This window comes from Conger conger, chromosome 18 (assembly GCF_963514075.1).
Source record: "Conger conger chromosome 18, fConCon1.1, whole genome shotgun sequence".
In the NCBI taxonomy this organism is placed as follows: domain Eukaryota; kingdom Metazoa; phylum Chordata; class Actinopteri; order Anguilliformes; family Congridae; genus Conger; species Conger conger.
Window position 1 is genome coordinate 15,642,843 of NC_083777.1, and position 26,628 is coordinate 15,669,470.

At 40.7% G+C, this 26,628-nt stretch overlaps 2 protein-coding genes across 5 annotated transcripts; one reads left to right on the top strand and one right to left on the bottom strand.

Annotated features, from left to right (window-relative positions):
• Positions 1–1,729: 1,729 nt before the first annotated feature.
• On the bottom strand, positions 1,730–7,960 carry ccnj (cyclin J). Its single transcript, XM_061228579.1, has 7 exons — positions 7,919–7,960; positions 7,522–7,663; positions 6,786–6,873; positions 5,872–6,082; positions 3,980–4,279; positions 3,401–3,560; positions 1,730–2,909 (listed from the first exon to the last, which is right to left on the bottom strand). The coding sequence occupies exons 2-7, from the start codon at positions 7,536–7,538 to the stop codon at positions 2,549–2,551; spliced, it is 1,137 nt and encodes a 378-aa protein (XP_061084563.1). The 5' UTR covers positions 7,539–7,663; positions 7,919–7,960; the 3' UTR covers positions 1,730–2,548.
• Positions 7,961–15,994: 8,034 nt separating this feature from the next.
• Positions 15,995–26,543, top strand: LOC133118751 (zinc finger protein 518A). 4 transcript variants are annotated; one of them, XM_061228944.1, is made up of 4 exons: positions 15,995–16,052; positions 16,587–16,649; positions 19,406–22,113; positions 22,975–26,543. In XM_061228944.1, exons 3-4 carry the CDS (start codon positions 19,422–19,424, stop codon positions 23,784–23,786), a joined length of 3,504 nt encoding a protein of 1,167 aa, XP_061084928.1. In that variant the 5' UTR covers positions 15,995–16,052; positions 16,587–16,649; positions 19,406–19,421; the 3' UTR covers positions 23,787–26,543. The 4 variants fall into 4 exon arrangements, with proteins under 4 accessions (XP_061084928.1, XP_061084925.1, XP_061084927.1 ...); XM_061228942.1 differs by adding an exon at positions 18,669–18,698 and having other exon boundaries at positions 16,022–16,052; positions 19,406–26,543; XM_061228941.1 differs by having other exon boundaries at positions 19,406–26,543.
• The last annotated feature ends 85 nt before the right edge of the window (positions 26,544–26,628 follow it).

The following is a 26,628-nucleotide window of genomic DNA, read 5'->3' on the forward strand; positions in this document are numbered from 1 at the left end:
TTTCTTTGCAGTGTTTGTGCATCGAAAACTACAACCCAACCCAACCCAATTTTCAAATCAAGGCATCTCCATCAGTATGTGCTCTAAGTTTCCATAAATCTGTGTATTATTGCCAATGTAACATATTCTGGAAAATATGTTAGTTTGTCCAAAACCTTTTTGTAATATCAATAGCCTTCAAATGTGCCTGATTCTCCAAATCATGTTTGAATTTTCCAATTCCCTAATATTTAAAAATAATGTTTACCAGCCAACAATATGTATTAAAGGTTTGTCTCTGCGTAGAATAACAGTGTTTCTCTAGGTGGAACTTAAGCAGGTCAGCACTACTCTTTTTTTACTCTGCTGCATACACCTCAGTAAGCTTGTGATGTTGTGCCAGATTTAGCTTTCCTCCACAGATATGCTTGCCCTGCAGCCAATGCCTGAACATCCCATAATATACAGACAGAGAGCCAGGTGCAAACAGCAGCATTATCACACTGCATTATATAAACTGTGAACCCAGCTTTAAACATACTACTGTGCTGTGCTGTATATCGAGCAGATCATTATAATCAAAGCAATCAACTTTGATTAATAAGTCTTGCGGAATCATGAGAAATATGTGCACCATGTACAAATGTAATCAAATGTTGTACATATGAACCTTTATGCTTAGTTTTGGGAGCATCTTATATCTGGACGTCGAGACCAACAGTGCTGCTAGATTCTCTTTTCTATCTGGAAGATAATTGATTAATGCCGCTGGTGGCCAAATATTCTACATTTCTGTTACTGCAGGTCTGTATCACTGATTTGAGGGAAGAATGAATGCCTGCCTTACATATTTATTTGTAAATTATCGCCATCTAGTGTTAACTCTTGTAACTGCAAGCTGTTTCAACTGGTGGACTTACCAATTTCAGAGGCATGTTAGCGCGCATACAATGTACCAGACTGTATCAACTGCAGCAGGACTGTCATGTAGATCACCATGAGGTTGGTTCATAGGGTTCTTCAAAACCTCAGTCCTGCTTATCGACTGTGAGCCTGACCTGCCGCAGTCAGTTCATCGCCTGGGGAGGATTCCATATTTGCAGTTTGAAAATGGTGTGAATAATTAGATACTGGGCAGGGTTGGGGGAAGTTGGCGATGAGGTTTGGCTGCTGTCAGCGGCACCCAATACTCCCACTACCTGACATGCTTTCAGCACCGGGAACAGTGCCAGCCGCACACAGCCAAACACAACTGAAGTTGATTAGTAATCAGCTCAGGTTGTGCTCATTACGCTTCATCAGCAACTGAACCAAGCTAAACCCTCAGTTCCATTAGGTGTTTTCCTCATTTTTATACTTCCTGTACCGTTAGGTGTTTTCCTCATTTTTATACTTCCTGTACCGTTATTGCCTTATTGTGGTCCAAAAAATAGAATGGCCACAGGTGATCACACCATTAAGGCTTCATAAGCTCCTGCTCAATCATTGCCCTGCATAGTCGACCTTCCAAACAAGCTTCCCCCTGAAATGACCATGTATTTAGTGTATTTGGTCAAGTAAATATAGTAAATGTGAGATTAGATACCCCGTAATTTATCCACTAAATTCTTAAATTTACTTGGATGTGTACTTGTAATTCCTTTTTTTAAAGAATGACATATGAAACATTAATGGACAGCTGAAACTAAAAGAAAAACAAGATATAAGAATAGAAGTCACAAGTTACCTTTTATTTAAAATGGTTGTTTTTTTGTTTTTTTTTATTATTGATTTTTTAAAGTGCACGGCACTCATTGTAAATTCACATGCAGATGTAAATATGGAACATTTATACAACAATTACAGCATTGCAGAACAGTCATACAAAAAATATTTACAGAGATGAAAACAATACTGTCAAAAAACCCAGAAGGAGCTAGGAGCTACATTGAGAATTTAATGAGGTAGCATACCATGGAAAGCTAGTGTGCATTTCCTGTTCAGCCATTATATCACAGATCCATCAGAAAACATCCTTCAGACATAGACTGAAACTGGCCACCCATAAGTACTCAACACAGGTTAATGAAGAAAATAAACAGACAGTCCAATATAAAGTATGAAAATAATAATTTAAGTATTTCAAAAATATACATTCAACATTTCAGAGGTAGCTGTGCTTTAAGACATACTGGGCTGGACATAGACGCCTTCTTAAATGATAGTTACGACACCCCATCTTCATCTGTTATTAGACGAGTATGCCTGCTTTGAAATGTGTTCAAGGAAAAAAAAAAAAAAAAAAGAATAAAAAGAGGTTCTACAAGAAAGCAAAAAAGTAATTATATTGCACAAAACATGTAAACTTAAACCATATTTTACAATACAGTGCTGAAGGGATTTTTTTCACATTCTCTCCTGTACTTTTTAAATTAAAAACAGTTTGAAGATTAATACTGCTCTATGGCTCAGTTAACCTGGCCCACTGCCAAGAAAAAAAAAATGCCTGAAGAAAAATAAAGCTACTTCTCCGCCTCATATTCTCCCACTCACCCCACCCTAAGCTCCGTTTGTGACCGGTTCCCAATGATCATCTATCAAAGCAGGGGGCCGCACAGGTGTAGTGTGTGTTGACTTGGTAGCCCCGGCTAAAAGGGACGCTGGCTTTGGCATCCAGAGGGGCGGGATGGGCGTGGCCGACGGGCTGGACGTGGCCGTGTGATTGGGCGCCTGACTGCTGTGCGTTGGGGAGCGGCAGGAAGGGAGCGGAGCTGTGGGTGGAGACGGGGACGGGCTGGCAGGTCTGCGGGGGGAAGTGCTGGGCGGGCCGGGACAGGTAGTGGGGCAAGGTGGACACCGGTCCCTGCACGGAGAACAGCGTCTGGCCGGGCTGGGGGCTCGGCTGCTGATGCTTCTGCCTGCTGGCCTCTTTCGCATCATTGTCATGCGCACTACCATTCAAAAGAAAAACACAGGAGTGAGCCATGGATACACCAATAGCAGGGATGTGCAGTATGAAACACTCGAGTGCAGTGCCAGCCAATCAAGGATTACAAGGAGCAACGTGCCTATTGGTCGCTTTCGATCGATAAGAAACTAACAGCTTTCTAATAACACAAGGATCAGATTGTAGAAAACCTAAAGCACTAGACTGGCCAAACTGTAAGAGTAGTCTAAAACAATTTAGTTTATTGGCAAAAAATGAAGGATGAAGAAACAAAACAAACTGCTCCTAATCCTAGGCAGAGACAGCGTTATTCAATTTCTGAAATTAGACAATTAACTAGGGCTGACTACTGTACGGTATGACAGAACAGTGATGTTGATCAGCGTGTCCTGTCCCTCTCACACAAACATTTGTTTGACTTCAAAAGGCAATGAGCCTTTCAAAAGTGAATGAGCCACAGTGTTTCCAAACGTAAGGGAGCGGGGGGAGACTCACATGAGGAGGTGCTCGGTGCAGGCGGACAGGTGGTCCCAGGAGTACACGGTGAGGCGCTGCAGACGGGAAGGCCAGGACGGGGACAGGCGCAGGATGATCCGGGAGGACGCCACGCACGCCGCGGCCACCAGCGAGGGCGCGTAGTTCAGGAACACCTGGTCTGAAGGAAGACGGGAGGGAACGCAATTACGTTTCTAAAGTGCTTTTTACAGAGAACTATCAGAAATAGTCTTCACACAGTAACAGAAGGAGAATTAAGGAAAAACAACAAAGCAAGCAGTGAGGTAAATAAAGAAATCCCTAATGGAAGAAATCTCGGAAGGAACACGCTCAAGAAATCTTCAGGGCCCTCATAGCTCCTGCTCCCAACTCCTTGAAGGAACATTTAAGGGACTGAAACGTCCTTAAATATGGCGGAACTCTATCGATTTCTGGGACATGCAAAGAACAAGGAGACAAGGAAGGATAAAATAAGTGATTGGAATGAGCGGACCCTTCTTTGGACCAGTGATGATACCGGTTGAATGAAACATTCTTTGAATCCAGACAGCGGAAAAGCCAAGGAGAGGCGGGGCCCACCTTGGAGTGACACCTCCAGGAAGTAATCGGCGTACTTGGCCACGTACAGGCCCGTCTTCTCCAGGCTGGCCACGGGCCAGCCGCCGTGCAGGTCAGACTCCTGCACGGTGATGGACAGGTAGTACTCGATGAAGTGGGCGGCCGTGGGCAGGTACAGGTTCCACTGAAAGGTCTCCAGCAGCAGGAGCTCCATGTGAAGCAGACTCTGTTTGGTCAGCACAAGATTCATGGAGCTCATGCAGTCCAGACTGTTCAGCATGTCCAGCTTAGGGACACGATCTTCCCTCTCTTCAAACTTACCTGGAATTACACATTATTGTTATTATTATTATCATCATTATCATTAGGACATTAATAGCTTAATGAATATGAATATTCGGTTGACAGGAACAACGGTCCAATTTTACCATATAGAGTGGTTTGTAAATGTATTCAAATGTATTTCTTTTTTAATTTTATTTTTTAAATCTGTATGCTCAAAACGAAAACTTCAAAGGGAAATTTTAGTTTCAGGTAATATCAGCAAAAACTTAAGAGGAAACATTAAATAAGGATTACAGAAGTATTCAGACCCTTGAACTCAATAATTGAGGGAAAGGCAACGAGCAATACAGCTGCAAGTATTTTTGGGCCAATTTTTCACACTGACTTGGTGCAATATTTCCTCATTCTTCGTGGGATATCTGCTCCAGCTGTCCTAAGTTGACTGTGGAATCCACTTGTGGACAGCAGTTTTCAAGTCCTGCCACAGATTCTCAACAGGATTTTGACTGGGCCACTCTAAGACATTCACATTCTTTGGCTCCAGGGTAGCTTTGGATCATTGCTCTGCTGAAAGATGAATTTCAACCCCAGCCTTTAGCAGACTGAAACAGGTTTCTCTGTTGCATTTGTTTGTATTTTGGACCATCAAATTTTCTTTAGTCTAAACAATGTTCCCAGTCCCTGCTGATGAGAACCGGCCCCACAGCCTGATGCTGCCACCACCATGCTTCACTGCAGTGATGGTCTGGAAGTGATGGGCTTGTGCCAAAAGAAACACTTGCCATTAAGGCCAGAAGGTTAGATCTTTGTCTCATCTAACCACAGCAGCTTGTCAGCCATTGATCTTGTTCAAAGCTGTTGTTGGCCTCACAGTAGCTTTCCTGCTTGCCTCAGGATTTGGGTAGACTACACTCACAGGGAAGTTCAGACTGATGCTTCTGCACCCTTCTCTTGATCTGTGCTTTTCAATAACTTAATGTCCTTGAAGTCCTCGTTTCAAATTCAGTTCCTGAGTGATGAATCTCACAGAGACAGGCCTTTTTATGCTGTGATCTTCTGTTATTTATTCTGAACCACAACTATTGCACACAGGCCAAGGCCATTATACTAATTGAGTGGCTCGTTAAGGTACTTTTTACACCTAAATTAAGGCTGCCATAGAAAAAGGGTCAGAATACTTATGCAATCCTTCTTTCTTTCTTTTTTAGCTGACATTAACATAATTTTTATTTTATTTTATTTTTTTTTACCCTTTGAGAAGTCTTCAGTTCCAGCATTTGGGTTTGGAATAAAATGTTGAGTAAGCCATTTGGTATTTTCACTAAATAGCAGGGCTTTTGCAAGCCACTGTATGCAGGTGTATTGATATAAAAAACATTTTACTCTCCCAATGTGTAAGAGTACAGGAATCAAAAAGTTTGGAAACCACTGCTATAAAATAGTGAGTAAAACTACTGAATAAAATATGAAGAAAATTCTGACCATTTTCTAAGCAGATCAATCTACAGTACAGCACTGAATCCTTAGATAATTAGGAACAAGAAAAGGACTGAATTTAAGAATTCCGATTTTAAGTTTGATGATGTGTGGGTGACGTGGTCATGATGTGTACAGTGCCCTGTACTTACTGGCCAGAAGCAGACAGGAGAGGGCCACCATGTGCAGCTGCTGCACAGAGATGTCATAGCGATCCATGACCAGGTCCAGCAGGTAGACAGCCAGGTGCCTTGCCGTGGGGCAAAGCCTGAAGCGATTACTCACAATGGCAATTAGATCCGCAAAGTACCTCCTCAGGCTGAGTTGAGGTGACTGCCCTTTGTAGGTAGGCAACTTGAGCTCCTGAGTGAAAGGTAAACTTAAAATAAGTGTTCCTATCTGTACCCCAGAACCAAGCAAAGCCAGCGCATTTCTTCAGCATTTTGTATCAATACGATTCTAAACACGGCCCAAGCGAGAAAAATGCACATCCACCAACACTCAAATGATTCACATTTCTGCCATCTGCACATTTTTGCATAGTCCTAATCTCAATTTAATTATCAAACACCAATCAACAGTAGTGCATAGATTTATTTGAATTTAATCTTATTTCTAATTCAAGGGTGTGGAATTCAGTTCCAAATCGATGATTTACTTTGGGAAAAACAAAATAATGCCATATAAACTAAACTATTTTCCCAATTTGCCATTTTCCCAAAAAATGTTCCTACTGCTAAAGACAGCAAATATAAAACACCAGTGGCAATTCGTAACCGGCGTTATGAGACAGTGTAATTGATTAAGAGACAAGCATTAAGCCAGGGGTAATTGGCTGGTACAAAAACCAATCTACATAGACACAGTTTGACAACCCCGTCGTAACTGGTGTCAATGGAATGCTGTAAACTTCCATGTTATCATTTATGCGGTGATAAAATCTTACAATAAAAAATCCACCAGAACTAACACCTCACCTCACAAATGAGAACGAGTGAAATTATCGACAACAAAATGACAACTGAGTAAATATTCTCCCTACTGAGTAAATAATTATTCTCCCTACTTTGTACCGAAGAGCTTGGTATATGTCCCCGGCAAGTTGGCCTTTCCACCACTGCACCTCCAGCTCCATTGGAGAGTGTTGGCCTTGCCTGCAACACAAAAGAGGACAACGGATATATGTATTCTAAAAGTCGTACGTAGCAGGGATCCGTGCACTACCCATTCTAAAGATGCTTTGGTTCAAACGTGGCTAATGGACTTTTCAGTCGCTTTGCACCAATTCAATTTAGGTTGGCTGTCGCTTGACATGCGCCAGTGAAACCACTTTGATTAAACTGCAAACAACCTCCTATTGGTTTTGCGGGTTGGATCCTCCTCTGCGTGCCAAATAGATTCGTGAAATAGGAGAAACAGCTGTGTTCGTTCTCTTTATGTAGTGGTATCAAGTGCTATCTAAATAAATGATCTTTTTGTTTCACTAACTTAGTTAAAATCGTTGGTTATAAATGCAGGGCAGTTTTTCCTATGCTGCTGTCAATCCAACAAGTCAAGTAACACGATAACAAAGTATATAAAAAACAGAGAACTTAACGGGCGCCACTTTACTAGATTGCTAGCAGAGGGAAGTGTTTCATAACTTCAAGATAAATCGGGATCTCATTTTGTTAGAAAACTGATTACCATTGAGCCATTTGCCTTGCTGTCAGCCTGCCTAATCAGTCAGAAAGCTTGGCTAACACGGGTTAGGAAAATTCAGAAATCTGAAAGCGATGAGATTTAAATAATCTGAAACTTACCCCAACACACTCAACATGCAACGTAACAGAAATATGCGTGGATCAGTCTTTATTGGATGATTTTAAAGTTATTCGTACTTCAATCAGGACGCCGTAAAGTTAGTCTCCTCCATTGTTGAACAGGACTCTTTACAATACTCCGCTGTGGACACATGCATGAATACTCTTGCCAATTGAAACTCCCCTTACACTCCGCAGTTCTCATACATCCAATCGGAGGTGCCGATTCATGTACTATTGCACAGGAACTACAACTTGTAAAAAAGGGGGAAAATATGTTTTAACTATCATTAAACACACCTTTTAAATCATTGCTGATATTGTACAGAGATTAACTCAGATTTATTTTAAGAGGACAAGCTTCTAAAATGATGTATCATGGAGATGAATGACTCACCCTGGTACAATAATTTCCTACCAGAGTATGCGCAGAATTGATTAAAAGCAACAAGAAAAAAAACTTCTAACATAATTGTACTTTGCACAGTTGTATCACATGACTTCATTGGCTGTAATGATTGGATTTGCAGGCGCTAAACTACGGACATTTATTTGCAGATCCTGGCCATGGGGTGGATATGGATGGCACTGTGAACGGGATGAGCTTATGAGGAAAACTGGATGATCGGTAACTGGAGCGTCACGACCCCAAAATTCTGAATTGACTCCATGTCTACGTGTTAAATTATGTAGCCGATTATTTAGTAATTTGTCAGATGCTTCTATTCAGCAGCATGATAGGCACAACACAGCCTGTGACTGAGCATCAAGCTTTATAGTACAATTAAAATCGTGTTTGCATAATTATTTCATCGTAGTCTTCACATATGCGCAGCAGTCATCATACCTCCATCATTATAACCTGTATATTGAACCAAATTAAGTTCTAAAGTTCACAAGATGTCAAAGAAACAGATGAATAATATCGCGATATTAAATTAGCATTTTCATAATATGACTCATGTTAATTTCCGAATCAGAAAATTATATGAGCTAGAGGTACTGTGAAAATCAAACCCTTTACGCACATAAAGGGTATAATAATTCCATAAAATGTAATGAAGTAATGGTCAAACTAAACACGGCAGTATTTAAGTTTACCCTGAGGATATTTGTTGGTGGAAGCAGAAGTCAGGCCTGGTCCAAGAGCAAATCAACTGTAAAAAAACAACAACAAAGAAACATCTTTTACAATTATTTCATTTATTTAATGAAAAATGTTATCGATCACCCCTGTGATAAAGTAATTTCTCACTTAAACTTAACCCAATAGAGATGCTGTGTGGCAGGACATGAAACGAACAGTTCATGCTCTAAAACCTACCAATTTATATTTTGAATAATAAATTAGTAATATAATTCATAATCGTGTTTGGTTGCAATTATTTCTGTGAAAAGTGATGCAACCAGTTATTACATTTAAGAGGGATATGACATTTTCACATGGATTATATGGGTGTTTAATAACTTTTTAAATTAAATAATAATTTTAAAAATGTGTTTTGTTTTTACTCAGGCTCCCTTTGTCTATTACATTTTGTCTAAAGATCTGAAACTATTCGGTGTGACAAATAGCCTGTGCAACAATAGAGGAAACCAGGAAGGGGGCAAATATCTTTTGATGGCACTGTATATTTAATACAAACAATGTACAATATCACATTTTTCAATGTTTAGTGTCAACCCATTGCCTTTATCACGGCTTCCATTCTTTTCGCAAGACTCGCTTTGAGTTTTTCTGAGTAATCTGCAGGAATATTTTCCATACTTCTTGTAAACATTATCTGGCTGTAGAATGAATTTTCCCCCAGTCAAACGTCCAGAGGGTATTGTGTGATATATTACGATTTTTTTTGTGTGCATCAGCATTTGTGATGCTTTCAATCAAAACCAAATCACCAACTCCACATGTTGTTATACAACCCAAAGCTTCCACTGATCCTACAGCATGCTTGACTGATGGTTGAAGACATGGTTCTGAGAGTCTTTAATTGCTTCGACGTAATACATACTGCCTTCTCTTATTCTCAAATAACTGTATACTCATCAGTCCATAAACGTTACTACTTTTTCACAGCCACACATCCTTTCAGGCAGGGCCAAGACTATGCAGGTTTTCATTCCGACCAGTCACAACACCGGCTGACTTCATTAATGAGTTCCGATGGTGATCAGTCAGAATGAAAACCTGCATACTCTCTGCCATCCATGGCACATGATTGGGCATCGCTGTTTCAGACCCATAGCATTACGTTTTCTTCAGAGGAAGGATTGACAGAAACACCTGTGGATTTCTTAAAGGTACAATAGGTACGATTTTTGTGTTAAAACATTGTTACATGATCATTGAAAAAGGCTCACTGACATGTTGACTCACCCTTTGCCTGTGTTTATAGTCCTTAAATTCGGGTTTCAAAATATACAGTTGATGGACCAACACATTGTACCAAAACATTGTATAGCTGTCCAATAATTCCAGCTCATTTCTTAAAAATGTGTTCTAATTGCCACAGCCAATGTCGTGGGGGGTTCAACATCAGCGCGTTCATAGAGAAGGAGGAGGGATGAACATTGATTTGTCTGTTGTTGTTGTTCCTCTCTTTACCGTTAAAAATCCTTAATTACCTACTGTACCTTCTGAGTGGAGCTTGATTTTTGTGTAAGGATCTCTCAAATATAAATTCTTTAAAGTTAAAATAGGTAATAAAGGTCAAGGTAGGAATTGCAGCAACAAACACCCTGAAACCACAACACTGTTTATCCCTTCCCATTCTCTGTGAACGTGCTGATGTTGAACCCCCCCACACCCCCCAGTGCCATTGGCTGTGGCAGTTATAACCAATTTTCAAGAAATGAGCTTGAATTATTATTACAACTTTAAAATGTTTTGGTACAAAGGGTCAGTCCGTCAACTGTATATTTTGAAACCCGAATTTAAGGACTATAAACACAGGCAAGGGGTGAGTCAGCATGTCAGTGAGCTTTTTTGTGAGCGACATGGCTCAGGCAGTAAGAGCAGTCGTCTCGCAGTCGGAGGGTTGCCGGTTCGATCCCCCGCCCGGGCTGTCGAAGTGTCCCTGAGCAAGACACCTAACCCCCAAATGCTCCTGACGAGCTGGTCAGCGCCTTGCATGGCAGCCAATCGCCGTCGGTGTGTGAGTGGGTGTATGAATGGGTGAATGAGAAGCATCAATTGTACAGCGCTTTGGATAAAGGCGCTATATAAATGCCAACCATTTACCATTTTTCAATGACAGGAAGGGATTTAAAATGGTCGTGTAACAATGTTTTAACACTAAGTACTGTCTTTGTGATGGTGTTAGTTTCGGTGGTCTACCAGTTCTGGCACAGTTGTTAGGAGTCCTATTTTATCTGAATCCTTCAATAATCTTTCTAACTCCAGTTTTGGAATTTATTTTACTTTGACTTTCACCTTCCTTATGCAGTTGAATAATCTTATGCTGTATGTGATCTCATCAGAAATATCTCCTTTAGCCATTTTCAATGCACATCACTAAGAAATCCAAAAGGCAGCTATAATGTGTGTTTGGGTAGTTGTTTGTTTGAATGTTAGAGTCACTTTTAAAGTAATGCCATTGACACTTTTGGTAACAACTTTTGTTTAGAGGGCACCCCGTGTAAATTGTTTGTTGATTGGAAAGATGAAAGACTTAAAAGTGGTCATTGATATTATACATGTGATGGAGGCTTTTCTGTATATGATAAACGACACAGATAGAAATAGACATTGCAGTCCATAAGTATTTGGACAGTGACAGATTTTTTTGTTGTTGTTTTTGCTTCTGCAGTTGAATTAAGATAGTCACTATATGGAATAATGTTGGAATTACAACTCTTTTTATACATAGTCCCCCCAATTTTAGTGGAGAAATTACTTGGACAAATGAACACAAACTGATATAATTTTCTAATTTTGTTGTAAATCCTTTGCAGTCAATGACTGCCTGAAATGAGCCATGAACCATAACACTACTTCCACCATGTTTGACAGATGAGGTAGTATCATGAGCAGTTCCCTCTTTCCATCACTCTGGTATGGATTGATCTTCATCTCATCTGTCCATAACACTTTGTTCCAGAACAGAAGGTTTTTTAATGTACATTTTTGCAAACTGTTACCAGGCCATTATTGAGGCTTGCCAGGAGTTTGCATCTTGTAGTGAACCCATTGAGGTTGTGTTGGCATAGTATTCTCTTGATGGTCGTCTACACCTATATCCTGGAGAGTGATTCTTCATCTGTTGAACAGTTACAAGGGGATTTTTCATCACCATTCTTTCATGCATACTATATGCAAACTATATTTATATTGTTGTTTGATTATGAAAAGCGACAAGACTTCATAACCATTCACAACTGACAAATCCGTTTTGTGAAGTTTCCCTTCTCGCAGCTTGCTCTGAATAATTTATGTACTGTATTAATTCATCTGACAAATACTCAAATAACAAACACAGTGTTTCATTGTAGAGATGCCATATCAGAGAGAGAGAGAGTACATAATTAGCTATGGATATATAGGGTGGGAAGCAGAAGAAATCAGATACTCTGAGCAAAATGGTACAAGAGAAAACCAGAAAACAGAAAGGGAGCAGCCTCCTTTGAAGTTCCCAAGGTTACGATTGGGATGCATGAGCAGCATTGTGGCAGGAAGTGCTTCCCTGCAATACTTCCTGTGCGACTGATTAATCTCTGCTTCAGATACATATAATTATATGTATATATGCCACTTCAGTCATGAATCATGCATCACAAGCATCCAACAGTATCTGTAAGCGCATTTTGCATATGCTTCACTTGATTTAAGATGGAAACATGGTCAGAGGAAAATTAACTCAAACAGTTCTACACTGTAGGTCAACCCAGAGTGTTTACATTTTACATGTTTACATTCATTTAAACAGCTGGATACATTGACAGTAGTGTACTAACTTAGATTACATTCCCCAATGGGGAGTTTAAACAGAAGTGCTGCATTTTTGACACACAATGCTCTGATTGTATAGTTAGGCTACATTTCCAGTCAAATTCCATTATCAACATCCTCATGCTCCATTTCCTGTTTTTTATTATTATGTCGTAGTTTCATATTATCTCTTTACATTGTTGTTTTATAATCTCATGCTTTGATTGACCTGCTTTAATATCAGCAGAATGCCTGTCAATACTAAATATTTTGATAGCAGTCCATGAGACGGATGCACATATTGTGATCAGTGTGCATTTGGCTTGAATGCAATACAGTATGTATTTTTTTGTACTCCAATATCATGGCACAGCACAATGAGATATATACAGTGAGCTCCAGAATTATTGGCACCCTTCATAAAAATGAAGAAAACAGGCTGCATATAATAAAAAAACACTGGTTTAAATGTCTGTTACAATGAATCTGTATGTGATCCTGACCAAACATGAGACCGTTCTGCACATTTTAAGGCAATATATAACGTTAAAATGATACAATTATATATAAAAAGGGCCCTGTGCAAAAGTTTGGGAGCCCTTTTGGATTATTCTTTTTAATTATTTTTTAAAGATATAATTACTAAGGCCCAGATACAGGTGATTTAAATGAGTCAGGTGAGCATAATTCAGAGCTGAACTTCTTAAGTAACTCCATGCCTTCTAAAGTATCCAACTGCAATTGCTGTTCTGTCTGGTGTTAACAACCATGGGTTCCTCTAAAACGTTGTCCAAGGATTTCAGAATGAAAATGGTTTATTTCCACCAAGAAGGAGAGGGCTACAAAAACTCTCTGAATGTTTCAAACTACCTATTTCAAGTCAAAAAAGATTTCAGAATGCCCCGAGACCTGGTACAACAATAGAACATACTTTAAACAAAAAAGACTTATATGGCAGAGTTGCCAGAAAGAACAACCTCAACACAAAATTAAGTGTCTGAAGTATGCAAAAGAAAACTCTGAGAAGGCTGAAGCCTTTTGGAACAATGTGCTTTGGACTAATGAAACCAAAATTGAACTTTTTAGCCACCCCCGAAGAAGGTATGTTTGGAGAAAAAGGGGTAGAGAAGAAGACCTTGGCAACTGTGAAGCATAGAGCTGGATCCATTATGCTTGTTGTGTGGCAGCTGGGGGAACAGGAAATATTGTGTGAGTGGAAGGAAGAATGGATTCCACCAAATATCCAAAGCAAACCTCAAAATCAACCATGAAGTACCTCCAGGAAAGATGGGTGAAGGCTTTGGAATGGCCACCACAGTCCCCAGACTTATTATTGAAAATCTTAAACATGTCTTACATGCAAGGGGCTGAAGAATATTTCTGAGCTGGAGGTGTTCTTTTGCACAGGGCATTTTTCCTTTTGTATTATTTGGAAACTGTAAGAAATGTAAAAAGTTTCTTGTTTAATGTTGTACCATTTGAGGTCAGGTTTGCTTCTGTTCACTTAACCATAAGTGTCAAAACTATTGACCCCCAAAAGTTTGAGTTTTAGAAACTAGCCAAAAGAGGAGAGGCTTTCTAATAATACCAAAGTTATCAAGGGATTTGTGTATTGTGAAGAGTTACGTGAGTCTGGAAGACTACCGACATTTGGATAAACTCTGGGGCTATAACTTATCATTAATGAAGACAAGTGAGCCAGTACCTGTGGCAGCCATACGTGCTCAAACCATAACACGCCTACCACCACGTTTCACAGATGAAGGGGGATGGTTTGGATCTTGGCCAGTTCCTTGACTTGCTTTTAACCAGTGACACTGTATTCACCATATATTACTATATTTGACTCTGTTTTGTTATTTTGTATTTGTTGTTTGTTACGAACTACTTTTTAGCACTGTTTGTTGTGAAGCACTTTGTAACACTGTTTTGAAAAATGGTATATAAATAAAGTATTATTATTATTATTATTATTATTATTATTATTCTGTATTTGCAGCTAACTAGTGGTTTGCAACTTGCAGTGTAGCCTCTGTAGTTGTTTGTGAAGTCTTCTGCAGACAGAAGTCACTGACATATCATATCCACACCTCCCCCTTTTTTAGGTCAGCAAAGTATTGGAAGTAAATAAGACTTCATATTTGGCAGCATATACCTTGCTTGCAATAACTCCATCAAGCCTTTTCTAGGCTTGCTTTTCTCCCAAAGACAGCTCTCTGGTATTCATGTTGGTTTATCTTTTCTAACACAAATGCAGTCTTCACAGGCAAAACCCATGGCCAAGAGTAGACATTCAGACTATTTATTGTTCAACAAATCAATCAAACAGGACACTTCTGGGCAACAAGAAACACTGGTCACACATGTTCCAATGCTTTTGTTGATCTAAAGATTTGGTGGTCTGATTAAAAAAAAAGGTTATATGTTCTAAGCCGTTTAACAAATCAAGATCAAAATACAAGGAAATAAAAGCTGAAATACTGATCTGCCATCTCATGTACAGCTTTTGGCCTCAAACTCAATTGTCTTCAGTATATAGCAAAAACAAAAGAATTGACCCATGCTGTTCCAATACTTTTGGAGAGGACTGTATACAATACCCTTTGATAAAAGCTGAGAATCTGCACTTTAACCGCATTTTAATTATTTCTTTGTCCCAGAATGTATGTTGCTCACTCTATACAATGTCCATGTGAGCACTGTCTAAGTTCTGTGTAAAATAAAAACACAAAACAAGTGACAAACATAAAATTAATAATATGAAAACATTTTCAATTGACAATGTTTTGTCAACATTTCACTTGTCTGAATGTCTTTTCATATGTTCATTATCAGTTCATGCTCAGCTTATGAACCTTACAATAGGAATACCTTCGCCATGTCAAATGTGTCAAAGATGCATGCTATTCATTATTAATATCTTATTATTACTAGCTATCTAGGCCTATTCTTTTGGCGGGGCCTTGGCTGTATTTGAAATAGGCGCAGCATAAGCAAACACCTAATCCGTGCTTGAAGTAGGACACTGCCCTACTTCAAAAATAAATTGTGGAAACTAGCTATAACTTAGCTAGTTAACTAACTAAATACTAAGGCTGACATAGTATATCCTAATAAGCATCGTTTATCAACTTCTATTTGTGTTGTAATGACTACGCACGTTCGAATGTTGGACACATAATTTGCCTGTTTGTAGCTTAGTTCCCTCGTGGATAATGGCGCGTCTCAGTACGGTCCGAGAAGGGGCTGAACTGTATGACATTCTACTGTGAGCTAATACTACAGTTATAAACTGTGTAGATACAATTTGAAATGAAAGGTGCATGCAACCGCTAGATCCACTGAAAAACAGAGTTTCATCGCATTTCCTAACGTGTATTTTCAGATGGAGCCGTTATATCGTGAATAAATAAGACGATGCATGTACGTATTCCCACTAAATGCTGAAAAATAAACAACCTAAAGAGCAGTCTTTCAGGTAATCCATATTCATCCGCTTTCGTTTGGCTACCCTTGCAACAGAGACACGGCTCAGCCCACATACCCCGGATGGAACTGTCATGGCCGCCGTCACTGACCTGCTAGACTAACGAGAAACGAAAAGGTAAATTAAACCGAAGTCCTTCGTTTTAGGAGTTCCGTTAAAAAGTAACAATTGCGTACTTTATTGATACGCATTAAGGATGTGTTGGGTATGAATTAATGTACGATTTAATTCTTTAAAATGCAAAATACCTTACTTATTTTAAGCGTGGGTGGGGGCATCTAGCTAGCAAGCTAGCTCTATTTTGTTATCAAATAGTGCCCGGCAACCTTCCATTTCATCTCGAAATCAAGTGTTTGTTCGTACTCGAAGAGTCGTCGAACCATGTTCAGTTACAGTGAGGAACAAAACATGGAATAAATAAAACTGGTAGCGAGAACAAAAACGTGGCCACAGTTAGCTACAATGTATTCGTCCGCGTTGCTTTGAAGTTGGATAATGCATTACATTTCTATTGAAAAGTCAACTGAAAGTAGAAGACAGCCAGGCGCTGAAGGCCCTATTTTTTGAATGTCAGCTGTTTTATGATGAATTGTGTTTCTGGTAATACATTTCAATCACATTAACGCTTTATCCGAAACGTTTTGGGTCAAGAACTATGAAGGAGGGACTTCCTTGAGGAGACACAAGTTATCTCAACGGTTTACAAAAGCAGATGTAAGTGATACCAGCATTTAAAAAAATGATCATAAATAATAAATGTAAATGTTGCTTTGTATTTGCATTCATATTGTGACACACACACACACACACACACACACACACACACACACACACACAATAGCAACTAGATGTTAATACTGATTCTAGATTCCAAACTGCATTCATTACTGACAATAGGAATTAAGTTTTGAGTTGAGTTATAATGTTTGGCTGAAGTATTATCCTGGGCACAACAGAACAATGGGTCTATTCAGTCTAACTGCATAAGGGCTTTGTCCTAGTCGTTGATGAACAATGTAAGATTTATTTTTAGATGCGTAGAGATAGTAATGCACAAAATTGAAATTATGGGCGAATATAAACAAACAATATTTGATTGACCAATGCTGATAACGCACTGTTTTACTTTACAGCATAAATGCAAACAGCAAACCTTTACATTGATTAAAAATGTAGATTAGCACAGACATCAAATTATGGAGCAAAAGTCTTAAAATGTAGTCTGGAAAACAACTCTTTGTTCAAGCATCTTCATTATCAAGCAGAGAGCAGAAGCTTAGAACCCATACCAGTCACTGTAGGCTGGAGATCAAAATTAAACAAAAGCTACATGCTCTTAGAAAATCTAACTTGTCTATTCATTCCTGTTTTACACTGATCCAGTTTTTAAAATTTGAATTATTCATATATTGAACTCAAACTCATAATTTTTTTTTTGTGTGCATGTGATACATTTACAACGATTGATTGAACACATTCTCAATCTTTGGCTCTTGGCAGTGATGTCAGCGCTAGTGGAATTTGAGATCTTTCCCTCAAGTTCTGAATTATAATGAGACCTTAAGGGTTGATAAAGTAACCCAGAGAATGCTGCTCAGTTTTATCTTACAGTTGCTTTCTTATTTATTTTTTGTTACATTTATTTTAGCTGAAGTACGAGGTTGGTATTGATAGACAGTTTCGGCCCTGATCAGGTTTGACCCGCTGTGCCTGTTGATGAGTGACTTGCATTCTCTTTGTGTTTTCATGTATGGGTCTGGATAAATAAATAAAGGTCTGGTAAATGTAAAATAAAAAAGAAAATGAATTGCTATACATATAGTTCAGGTGGTACATGGATACATTCACCAAGTAAAACCTGGAACCCTTCCAAAACTGGAACATGGACTGAAGTGTGAAACAAAGAAAAGAAAAGCTGTTCTGGGTCTTACTAGGTGAATTTATCTAGCTAACCCAGGGCATTGCAGGTATTGCCTCCATTTCTGCACTGCACAACACCACCTGATTTCACGAATGAGCTTACATCCTGGAACAAGGAAGTACAATAATTAGTGAAGTGGTGCAGTGCACGGCTGGAGCAAATACCTGCAGACACTGCAGTCTGCAGGACCTGGAGTTCAATGGTGCTGGCCTAGTTTAAATCTTGTGTATTTACTAGAATCTATTAGATGGAATGTTTAAATGTGACATGATTTATACCCAGGTACACTTTTAATAATATAAGTTGAACTGATTTTGTAGCCTATAGGTTGTTGTTTGATGACTAAGATATACATTCATGTCAGATTGAATATCAGATTTTAAGATTTGTGGCATCTTCAGCTATTGCAAGGTTGTCTGGTTCACAGTGGTTTGCTTTAATGTTTTTGCCGATATTACAAGGCCAATTTGGTCAACTTCATCATTTGTTTTTGCACAAAGCAGATTAATTTCAGGTGTTGCTGTTTGTTGCTTCCTGGTTACTTTGGCAATGTTTTAGGTTCAGTATTGTGTATACTGATTACTGATATTTTAATTTAGGCATTAGTGTATTTGTGCATGCACGTGGTGCATACTTCTAAGTGGATTTCTAAATTAATATTCTGGACTGGGTTCTTTCCTTTTCCCCACTGTTATTATTTGACATGTTGTTCCAGTGGGTAGAACATTCATCAAATCTGATCTTGTCAAAAGGGCAATTTCAGGTTTGCATTTATTTTAAATAAATAAAAGTCAAATTTTTCCTTTGTATAGTACAAATGCACGCAACAGTACCTGACGGAGGTAAGTTGTTGCTGCTGTTTTTCTTGTTCTTCTTCCTCTTCTTAATGTTGCTTTTATTTATTGTATTTCAAAAAAACCCAGAAATACCATATCAGAACAATAAATGCTATTGATGTATATTCTCCACAAATGGTTTTAGAAACCTTTTTTGCGAGTGCATTATGAGGTATATGGTGTTACATTTAGTAAAATTATGGGGTCAGAAAAAACAGTTGGAGGCCTTGCTTTTTTCCTCATACTATATCAGCACCAGAAAATCTTTCCAATCTCACAAGCAAAGCAATCCATTTAGTCATGGCAACATTTTTTGTTGTTACATTTTGCCCTTTTGATGCTTTTTAAAGCCAATAATGTTGATCAGCATACATTATGTTGATTCTTACTTGCAATACTATGACAGCAAATAGACATGTACAGGGAGAAGGTAAGCAGAATGAATGCTTATTGATTTAGTAAAGATATTTTTGCTGTTGCTGAAAATAATATTGCTACTATATGAAAAAAGTGAAAATGAATCTACATTTGTGTATCTACAAAAACCACAGTGAGACTTTTGACTATCACTTAACATGCTATTGGATTAATAGACATCCTGTCTTGTTCTTTTATGAGTTCAGGTGTCAAATTTGTAAGAATACTCTTGGTTTTAGGTGGGCCCTTTTGTTTTTGAACCTCATATCACAGCTTGGGTTCTTCATCTTTTTTAGGAGTGAGAATTAAAGCATGGAGGCAGATCACACGGCTCAAGATGATCCACCTGAGGGCAGCGAGGAGGTGGAAAAGGAGGATCCAGGAAACTGGCGCAAACGTCTACGCCTCAAGCAGGTGGCAGTCCAACTGCCAGTGATCCAGAACATTGATGAAGGGTACGGCGCAGAGGAGTCTGAAGAGGGCCTGGAGAAAAACAAGGTCCAGACGGCCCGCAAGTCCTTCAAGAGGCCTCCGCTTAGGGGCCAGGACGTGGCACCAGGGCCTGGCATTTCGGGGAAAATCCTCAGGTTCAGCTGCTCCGAGTGCACAGGCCAGGCCACATTCAGCCCCAATGACCTGCTGAAGCATTTTCAGGGAGTTCACCAAGGAAGCCTACCAACCTTCCCATGTGACATGTGCAGCTTCGTCACCCACGACTTCTCCAGCCTCCAGCGGCACCGCATTGGCCACCGAGACACCTTTGTCCGCTGCGATATCTGCAATGACGGCATCCAGTACACTCTCCTGCAGCTCACCAGACACTTCAACATGTTCCACAGCCTCAACGGATTCTACTGCTGTGAGAAGTGCAAGTTCTCCACCAAGGATGTAGGGACTTTTGTGCAGCACACGCACCGGCACAATGATGCCCTCTACAAGTGTAGCAAGTGTCAGCACATCAGTCATGGCAGTGGGGAGCACCAGAAACACATCCTGACTCACTCGGGGCCTTACCCCTTCAGCTGCCAGTTCTGTGACTATGGGGCCCCAAGGAAGGACTATGTGGCAAAACACATGGCTGCTGTCCACAGAGAGGAGATGGAGCGTTTAAACAAACGTAGAGCCTCAGAGGATGGCCAGAAAACACTAGTGAACTCAACACCAGGACTAAAGCTTTTACTTACCAAGAATCCAGCAAGACAGACCCATTGGATGTCCAAAGGGCTACATGCTCTGTCTGGAGGGGGACTGTTGGATGAGTATGGGAGGCTTGCTAATCCAGAAAAGACTCTTGAGGAGACCCAGCAGTTTCTGGAGAGGACTGTTGCGGCTCAGAGAGACTGTAAGAAGTGGGCAAAGGGGCTTAAGTCCGAGCAGCAGTACACTTCCCAAACCGTCCCTGCTACAGCACAGCCTAAGCAGGAGCCAGCTGTCTCTCCTAATGCTGGCTTTCTGAACCCCAACAGTAACGGGCTAACTGTACTCATGGTCAAAAACAAAATCACCATCCCTCCTAACTGCACTACAAAAGTTATGGGTTTCAAGATGGTAGATGGCAAAAAACATCTTGTCCTCAAGGTCATACCGTCAGCAAAGCAAGAACCTTGTGCTAAAACAGAGGATTCCTTAGTGGCAACATCAGTGGCTTCAGCCTCATCAGTTGCTGAGAAAGAGGCAGATGACAATGCACTGGAACCATGCAAGGGAGAAGCCAACACTCTGGCCAGCTCTGAAGAAGGAACGGGCCCACCCAGTGGTCATCTGGATTCCTCCAACTCTGAGGTACCCCCCAATCCCAAGGTATCCCCAAATGGTGTGGCACCTCCTGGCAGCCCCTGCTCCTTGCCTTCCAGGATGGAAAACATAGACATTGCCTCAGCTTTGGTGCAGGTGCAAGCACAGGAGAATGGGGAGCAAGAACAGGAATTGGTATCAACAACTGCCAGAGAGGTGGAAGAGGAACAGCCACCAGGGGCAACAGAGAATGATGACGATGCAGCACCTTCTCCACCTTCATCACCTGCTGCAAATGCTGTGTCCCTGGTCAGTAAGGTGACGGAACAGAGCTCACTGATTCAGTGTGAGGATGATGGCTCACCCAATGGTGAAACCTCATCCCCCATTCCCGTTGCCACTGATCCCAGCTTAGAAAAAAACACTCCCAAACACACTGATCCAGATGAATTTGACCCATCTCCCAACTTCCTAGAGAGCACCGCCATTGAGTGCATGTCAAGTAAATCCCCATTAAGTTCTCCGAGTCAGGAGGTCTTCACTTTCCACAACTACTCAAAGGACACCTCCAGTCTTTCCTCTGATGCTTCTCTTCTAAGCGATGAACAGCAGTCAACACAACTTCTGACTGTTGAGTCTGAGAATGATGGTGTTCATATTTTGAGACCTTCACATGACAGCAACCTGACACTGGAAAGCTTGCCCTTGCAGGTGTTGCAGAATCGTCTGGAGGACCAAGACAGAATTGTAGAACCATGTGTTGACTTGCCTGAACAGCGACTACTCAACTCGGATCCTCCTTCAATGGAAAAAGTACCAGACAATGAAATTGAAGTTGACGAATGTGTAGCCACTGTCGAAGTTGAGGGGGACACCAAAGAGTCTGAGGTTAAATGTCAAAATCTGGATTCATCTGAAGGGCTAAATGCGACACTGGACTCTAAATTTCAATGCCAGGAACAATGTTCTGAGCCTCCCAGCATTGATGGTGGTGCTAAGGTGGGGAAAGGAGAGGAGCACCTGGATTCTCCCTCTGAATCACAAGAGCACTCTGCAAAAAATGTGGAGGGACCCAATGTGGCTGATGGAGAGAAGGCTTCAGGCAGTTCAAATAATGCAGCCATCTTGGGGAAGATTCTAGAAGAGCATTCTGATGCCATTATCAGCCAGCAGCTGGAGAAGGAGAGGATCGGAACCGCAGTCCCCCATGAAGCAATCCGAACCCCCACAACCACACTCAGGATCCTCCAACCCCTTAATTTGTCCGATGGTAAGCAACAGGTTTTTCTACAGACTGCAGAGAATGGGTACGCAGTACCTGTACAGCTCCGGGGCAGTCCTGGATTTAAGCTAATCACTGGGTCTGTTCCCCCAATAAATGTTTCTCATCTGAAACCTGGAGGTGAAAGGTCAACCAATAGAACAGCAGCACTGACTTTCACACTGAGTAATGGCAGGATAGGCACGGCTGCACAGGTGGTGGGCGACAAGGAAGCAGGTGATGGGTTGGCAAAAGGTGGTGGGCAGGACAGCACGGCACTTAGCCCCAGTGCTCAACAAGGGTCAGGCACCAGCACGAGTAGTTTTCTGCTCAATAGCTCACCTTTGAAGGGACCTCTGTTTTTGTCCAGTCCGATTCAGTCCCTCTCCAAAGAACGGACTGCGAATGCACCCACGTGTTACTTAGTTCAGAGACCAGTGGCTTCAGCTGCAGCAAAGCCCAGCACAGGAACGGCCTCTGCAGCTGGCAATGTGCAGACTCCACAGTCTAAACCCGTTTTAGCCTTACCGGTGAATTCTCCGGACCAGCCAACAGTTTTACAAACTGGCCGTCAAGCCTTTCTGCTTAGATATGTCTCTCCAGTTAAGTCTGGGATATTGCTGAACAGCCCAGAGGGAAAAATGGTTAATCAGAACAGCTTGACCAGTGAAAGCGGAGGCAGTCGTTTTATTCTTAAGATTGTGCGAAACTCTTCTGATGCTGGCCTGCCGTCCTGCAGCGGTGTGGCAGGTGGTGGGTTTACAGCACAAACACACGCCAACCAGCCAATCTATCTGGCCACCACTGGTGGTTTGCAGTCTCCCTATCTGCTAATGTCATCCAACCAATCCATTCTGAATGTCTCCGCAGGGACAAAAACTTCAGAGTCACAAGATTTCGTCCAAACTCTGGCCACAGCCTCCCCCCTTCTGAGTTTCTCTTCCATAGCTCCCACACAAGGAAAAGCCAGTGAAAAACACGGGGGGGAGGGCTTGGCCTGCAAACTCAAGAAAGCTCGGCTCCCTTCCCCGAGGCGAAGCCACCAGGGGGCCAAACGGAAGAGGTCAAAGAAGCCATCCATGGAGGACAGCCTAGAGTCCCCTGCCAAAGCCAGGAGGCTCTCAAGTAAGAAATCAAAGGAGAAGGAGGCCCCAGCAGTTATGTATTGGGAGCCAGCCCCCAGGGAGGAGGAGAGGACACTGAGGCTCCTGCCACTTAGCACGGTGCAGCCTGTCAAGTGCCCGAGGCGAAACCAGCCTGTGGTGGTGCTCAATCACCCTGATGCAGACATCCCCGAGGTAGCCAGCCTGATGAGAACGGTGAACAAGTTCAGGGGCGAGGTCACTAAGGTGGCACTGTCTCAAAGGACTGTTGCCGCCCTTTCTGAGCTGGACTGCAGCACCTTCAGACAAGACCGGTCAGCTAACTGTCACCCAACCCATGGCCGCCGCGTCCGCCCAGAGGGCACGGTCAGGGAGCGCTTTATCCTGAAACTGCGTTTGAAAAAGACCAGCAGGAACAAGTACAAGGTTGTGAATACTTCCTCAGACAGCACCGAGTGGTCGTCAACGTTCAGCTGCTGGTTCTGTGGTAGGATCTTTGACAACCAGGAGGAGTGGATAGGTCATGGCCAGCGGCATCTAATGGAGGCTACTAGAGACTGGAACAAACTGTTTTCCTAAGAGTCCTAAGAGCATTATGACTAGATTCTTAGTTTCAGTCAGGTCTCCACCTCATTGAGTTTTTTGACTCGCGTCCTTTCATGTCCACGTGCTCAGCTGTGTTTCACGTCACACACAATGAAAGAAATATGAAAAAACCATCCTATTTTTACTTGCATTTAAAAGCTGGTAATGTTATTTAGAGGTGTGTCTTTGTTTTTTCTCTCAGTCACTAAAGAGGAAAGGGTAGTAGTTTTAAGTTGTCCCTCAGGTGAGGCTCCATTGTCTTCATTACGAGTGTGGCTGGTACAACTTAAAACCAAATGTAAAGACCCTGAAATGGAGCTTTTTATGTATATATGGAACTTAAATGTGAAAACCATAAGCATTGCACACACTGAATTTGTATATAAAACAATTAGGTAAGAGAGCTTTTTGAGTACACAGTTGACGGGACAGCAATATGTGTACAATTAAAGTGCTTCGGTTGCTACTTTGGGCTGATGTCGGGTACATCAAAGTCATAAATTGGTAGTATTGCCACAGCTATGTGTTGTAATGACAGTTGTTTTAAGACATTTTTCATTACAAGAGGAAGGAAACGTAAGTTTGTATTTGCCCAAAATATAGTAGCACTTTGCAAGTGCTTGATTTGTGCAACAACCAAGACATATACGTACCGATCAACTCAGGGGATAGTTTTTCTTACGATACAGTATGTAAAATACAAACTCCAATCATGTCAGTAAACCTCACCTCCACCTTTGCATTAATTATTTACATCATTTTGAAATGCGTTTCAGGCAGGACTGATGATAGATTTTATTTAATCAGTTTCCTTTGTTTTTCCATTCCTTTTCTTCCCAAAAAGTTGTTTGTGTTGTCCTTAAAGCATTGTTTAATTTTTTAATTTATCAAAATTCCAGCAGTACATTGTAGTTACGTATTTTACACCTGGGTCCTAATATATTTCTGGCACATTGTCAGGAGTCTTCAACATGAACAGTTAACCAATTGTTTACGGGTATATACATATGAAAACGTTCTTTTATATTTGAATGGCAAATATCCTGTGTGCATTACAAAATTTCCTGTGGAAAGCATTTTCAAAAGCTGTTACTTTCTGTAGATTTCTTCCTTTTGTAAATACTGTTTTAAATGTTCCACCCATGAATCCTTTTTTGAAGAAGTGTATTTATATTTTAACTGCTGCCACACACCTCTACGAGAATCCTAATCCAGTAACTCCTTAATTATAAGGTTATTTTACCATTTTCTTTGACAGCTTATGCATAATTGGGGCTTAGATCTGATGGTAACAAACAAGAACAACAGCTGAAAAGTCTTTGTAACTTAAAAATAAAATGCCAGGGTAAATTGGTGCATAACAATTGAGAGACAGTGCATACACGGTTTGTACATCCATGCTGGAAGTTCTCATTGCCTTTTGCTTTCCTGGCAAACTGTAACGATGATGCATGTAAGCAATTGGATGTGTTGCCTCATGGAGCAGTTGATTTGAGCAATTTAATTTTCTAGGATGGCTTTATTGAGTTTATACCTTTACACAGGTGGGGCGGGGCTTGACTTTGTTATGATGTATGGTCTCAGTTAAAAAAGACGAGTCCCTTTATGACTACTTGGGGATTGTGCCCACGTAATGAAGTGGTCCACTCCGTAAATTCTATTTTGTGTCTGTCTGGACAAATATTTGACAGATAATTTGCTGAATGATTTCAGCAATGTAATGCTTCGCAGTACCATATAAAAATGCTAAAAATGCAGAAAAAACAAGTTCTTGCTATATGAATACCAGTAGTGCTTTTGTACGCAAAATATTTGTTTTTATACGATTATTAGGTTTTTCTTTAGGTAAGTGAACATTTCTGATGGGCAAGTGTAAGAGTGGTTGCAGGTCTTACAGGTATAATGTTGAGCAGGCATGTATCAAACCTAACTGCTGTTCCAAAACTACTGTATATGCAATCGTGACCAGGAAATCAAAATGAAGGATAAATACACTTTCTTTTTTGAAAAGCTGTTTTAGTTTTTACTTTGACGTTACAGATTGTAACTGTTGTCATTTTGATAGTAAGTACTGTAAGTACTTGGTGTGTAACAAGGTGTTTATTTTTATGAGCAAGTACATCAATAAAAGTGCATATATAAATCCCTCCTACGGTAACTTGAAAAGAAAAACCTATACTTTTTTTTTTTTTTTGGACAGGATCTTTCCCTGTGACCTCACACAGTGTAGCAGAGTAGCGTCTCAATTTTTAGTATGCATGTTTGTAAATATCTCTGCTGTCCCTAATCCTGCTTGCAGTCATTGAGATGTTTTCCTATTAAGGTATGGCACTCCAGGGCCATGTAGGGCTTTCTGGGACCTGGGGCTTAACATACCCAAAAGATACAAAGGTGCTGACCCATTGCACATGTTTGTGTGGTGTTGTCTCCTCTCCTCTGCACTGTACTTTTTTGGTGCAGTGCGTTTGCCCATGTCTAAACACCCAGCTTACTCAACACATGCAGAGCACCACACCAGACAACCAAATACCCATTCATTCTTTTTTCTGATTGTTCATCCTTAAATTAAACACACACACACACACACACACACATTGTTGTTTGTGACTTTTTCCAGTAGGTCAGGGAGATGAGCTCAATAGTGCTCCAAGATAATACATCTATTTTTTTACGCCAAGTGCCTGAAAGAGCTCTGTTACAGATCAACACTATATTGTACTGTTTATCTCCCGTGTGGCATTTATGATGTGTTTGAGCAGATTTGTAATAAATGTATATACTTTGAGAAAGAGACTGGAGAACTATTTCTTATTTTGGGTCTTTTGCTTCATGCAAA

What these genes read in the sequence shown, in the direction of transcription:
- ccnj (XM_061228579.1), bottom strand. An exon ending in CTCCTGTCTGCTTCTGGCCA is followed by an intron (nt 4,280 to 5,871) that starts GTAAGTACAGGG and finishes GTGTAATTCCAG; the next exon opens with GTAAGTTTGAAGAGAGGGAA. An exon ending in TGCACCGAGCACCTCCTCAT is followed by an intron (nt 2,910 to 3,400) that starts GTGAGTCTCCCC and finishes TTTGAATGGTAG; the next exon opens with TGCGCATGACAATGATGCGA.
- LOC133118751 (XM_061228941.1), top strand. Translation starts at nt 19,422, where the DNA reads ATGGAGGCAGATCACACGGCTCAAGATGATCCACCTGAGGGCAGCGAG.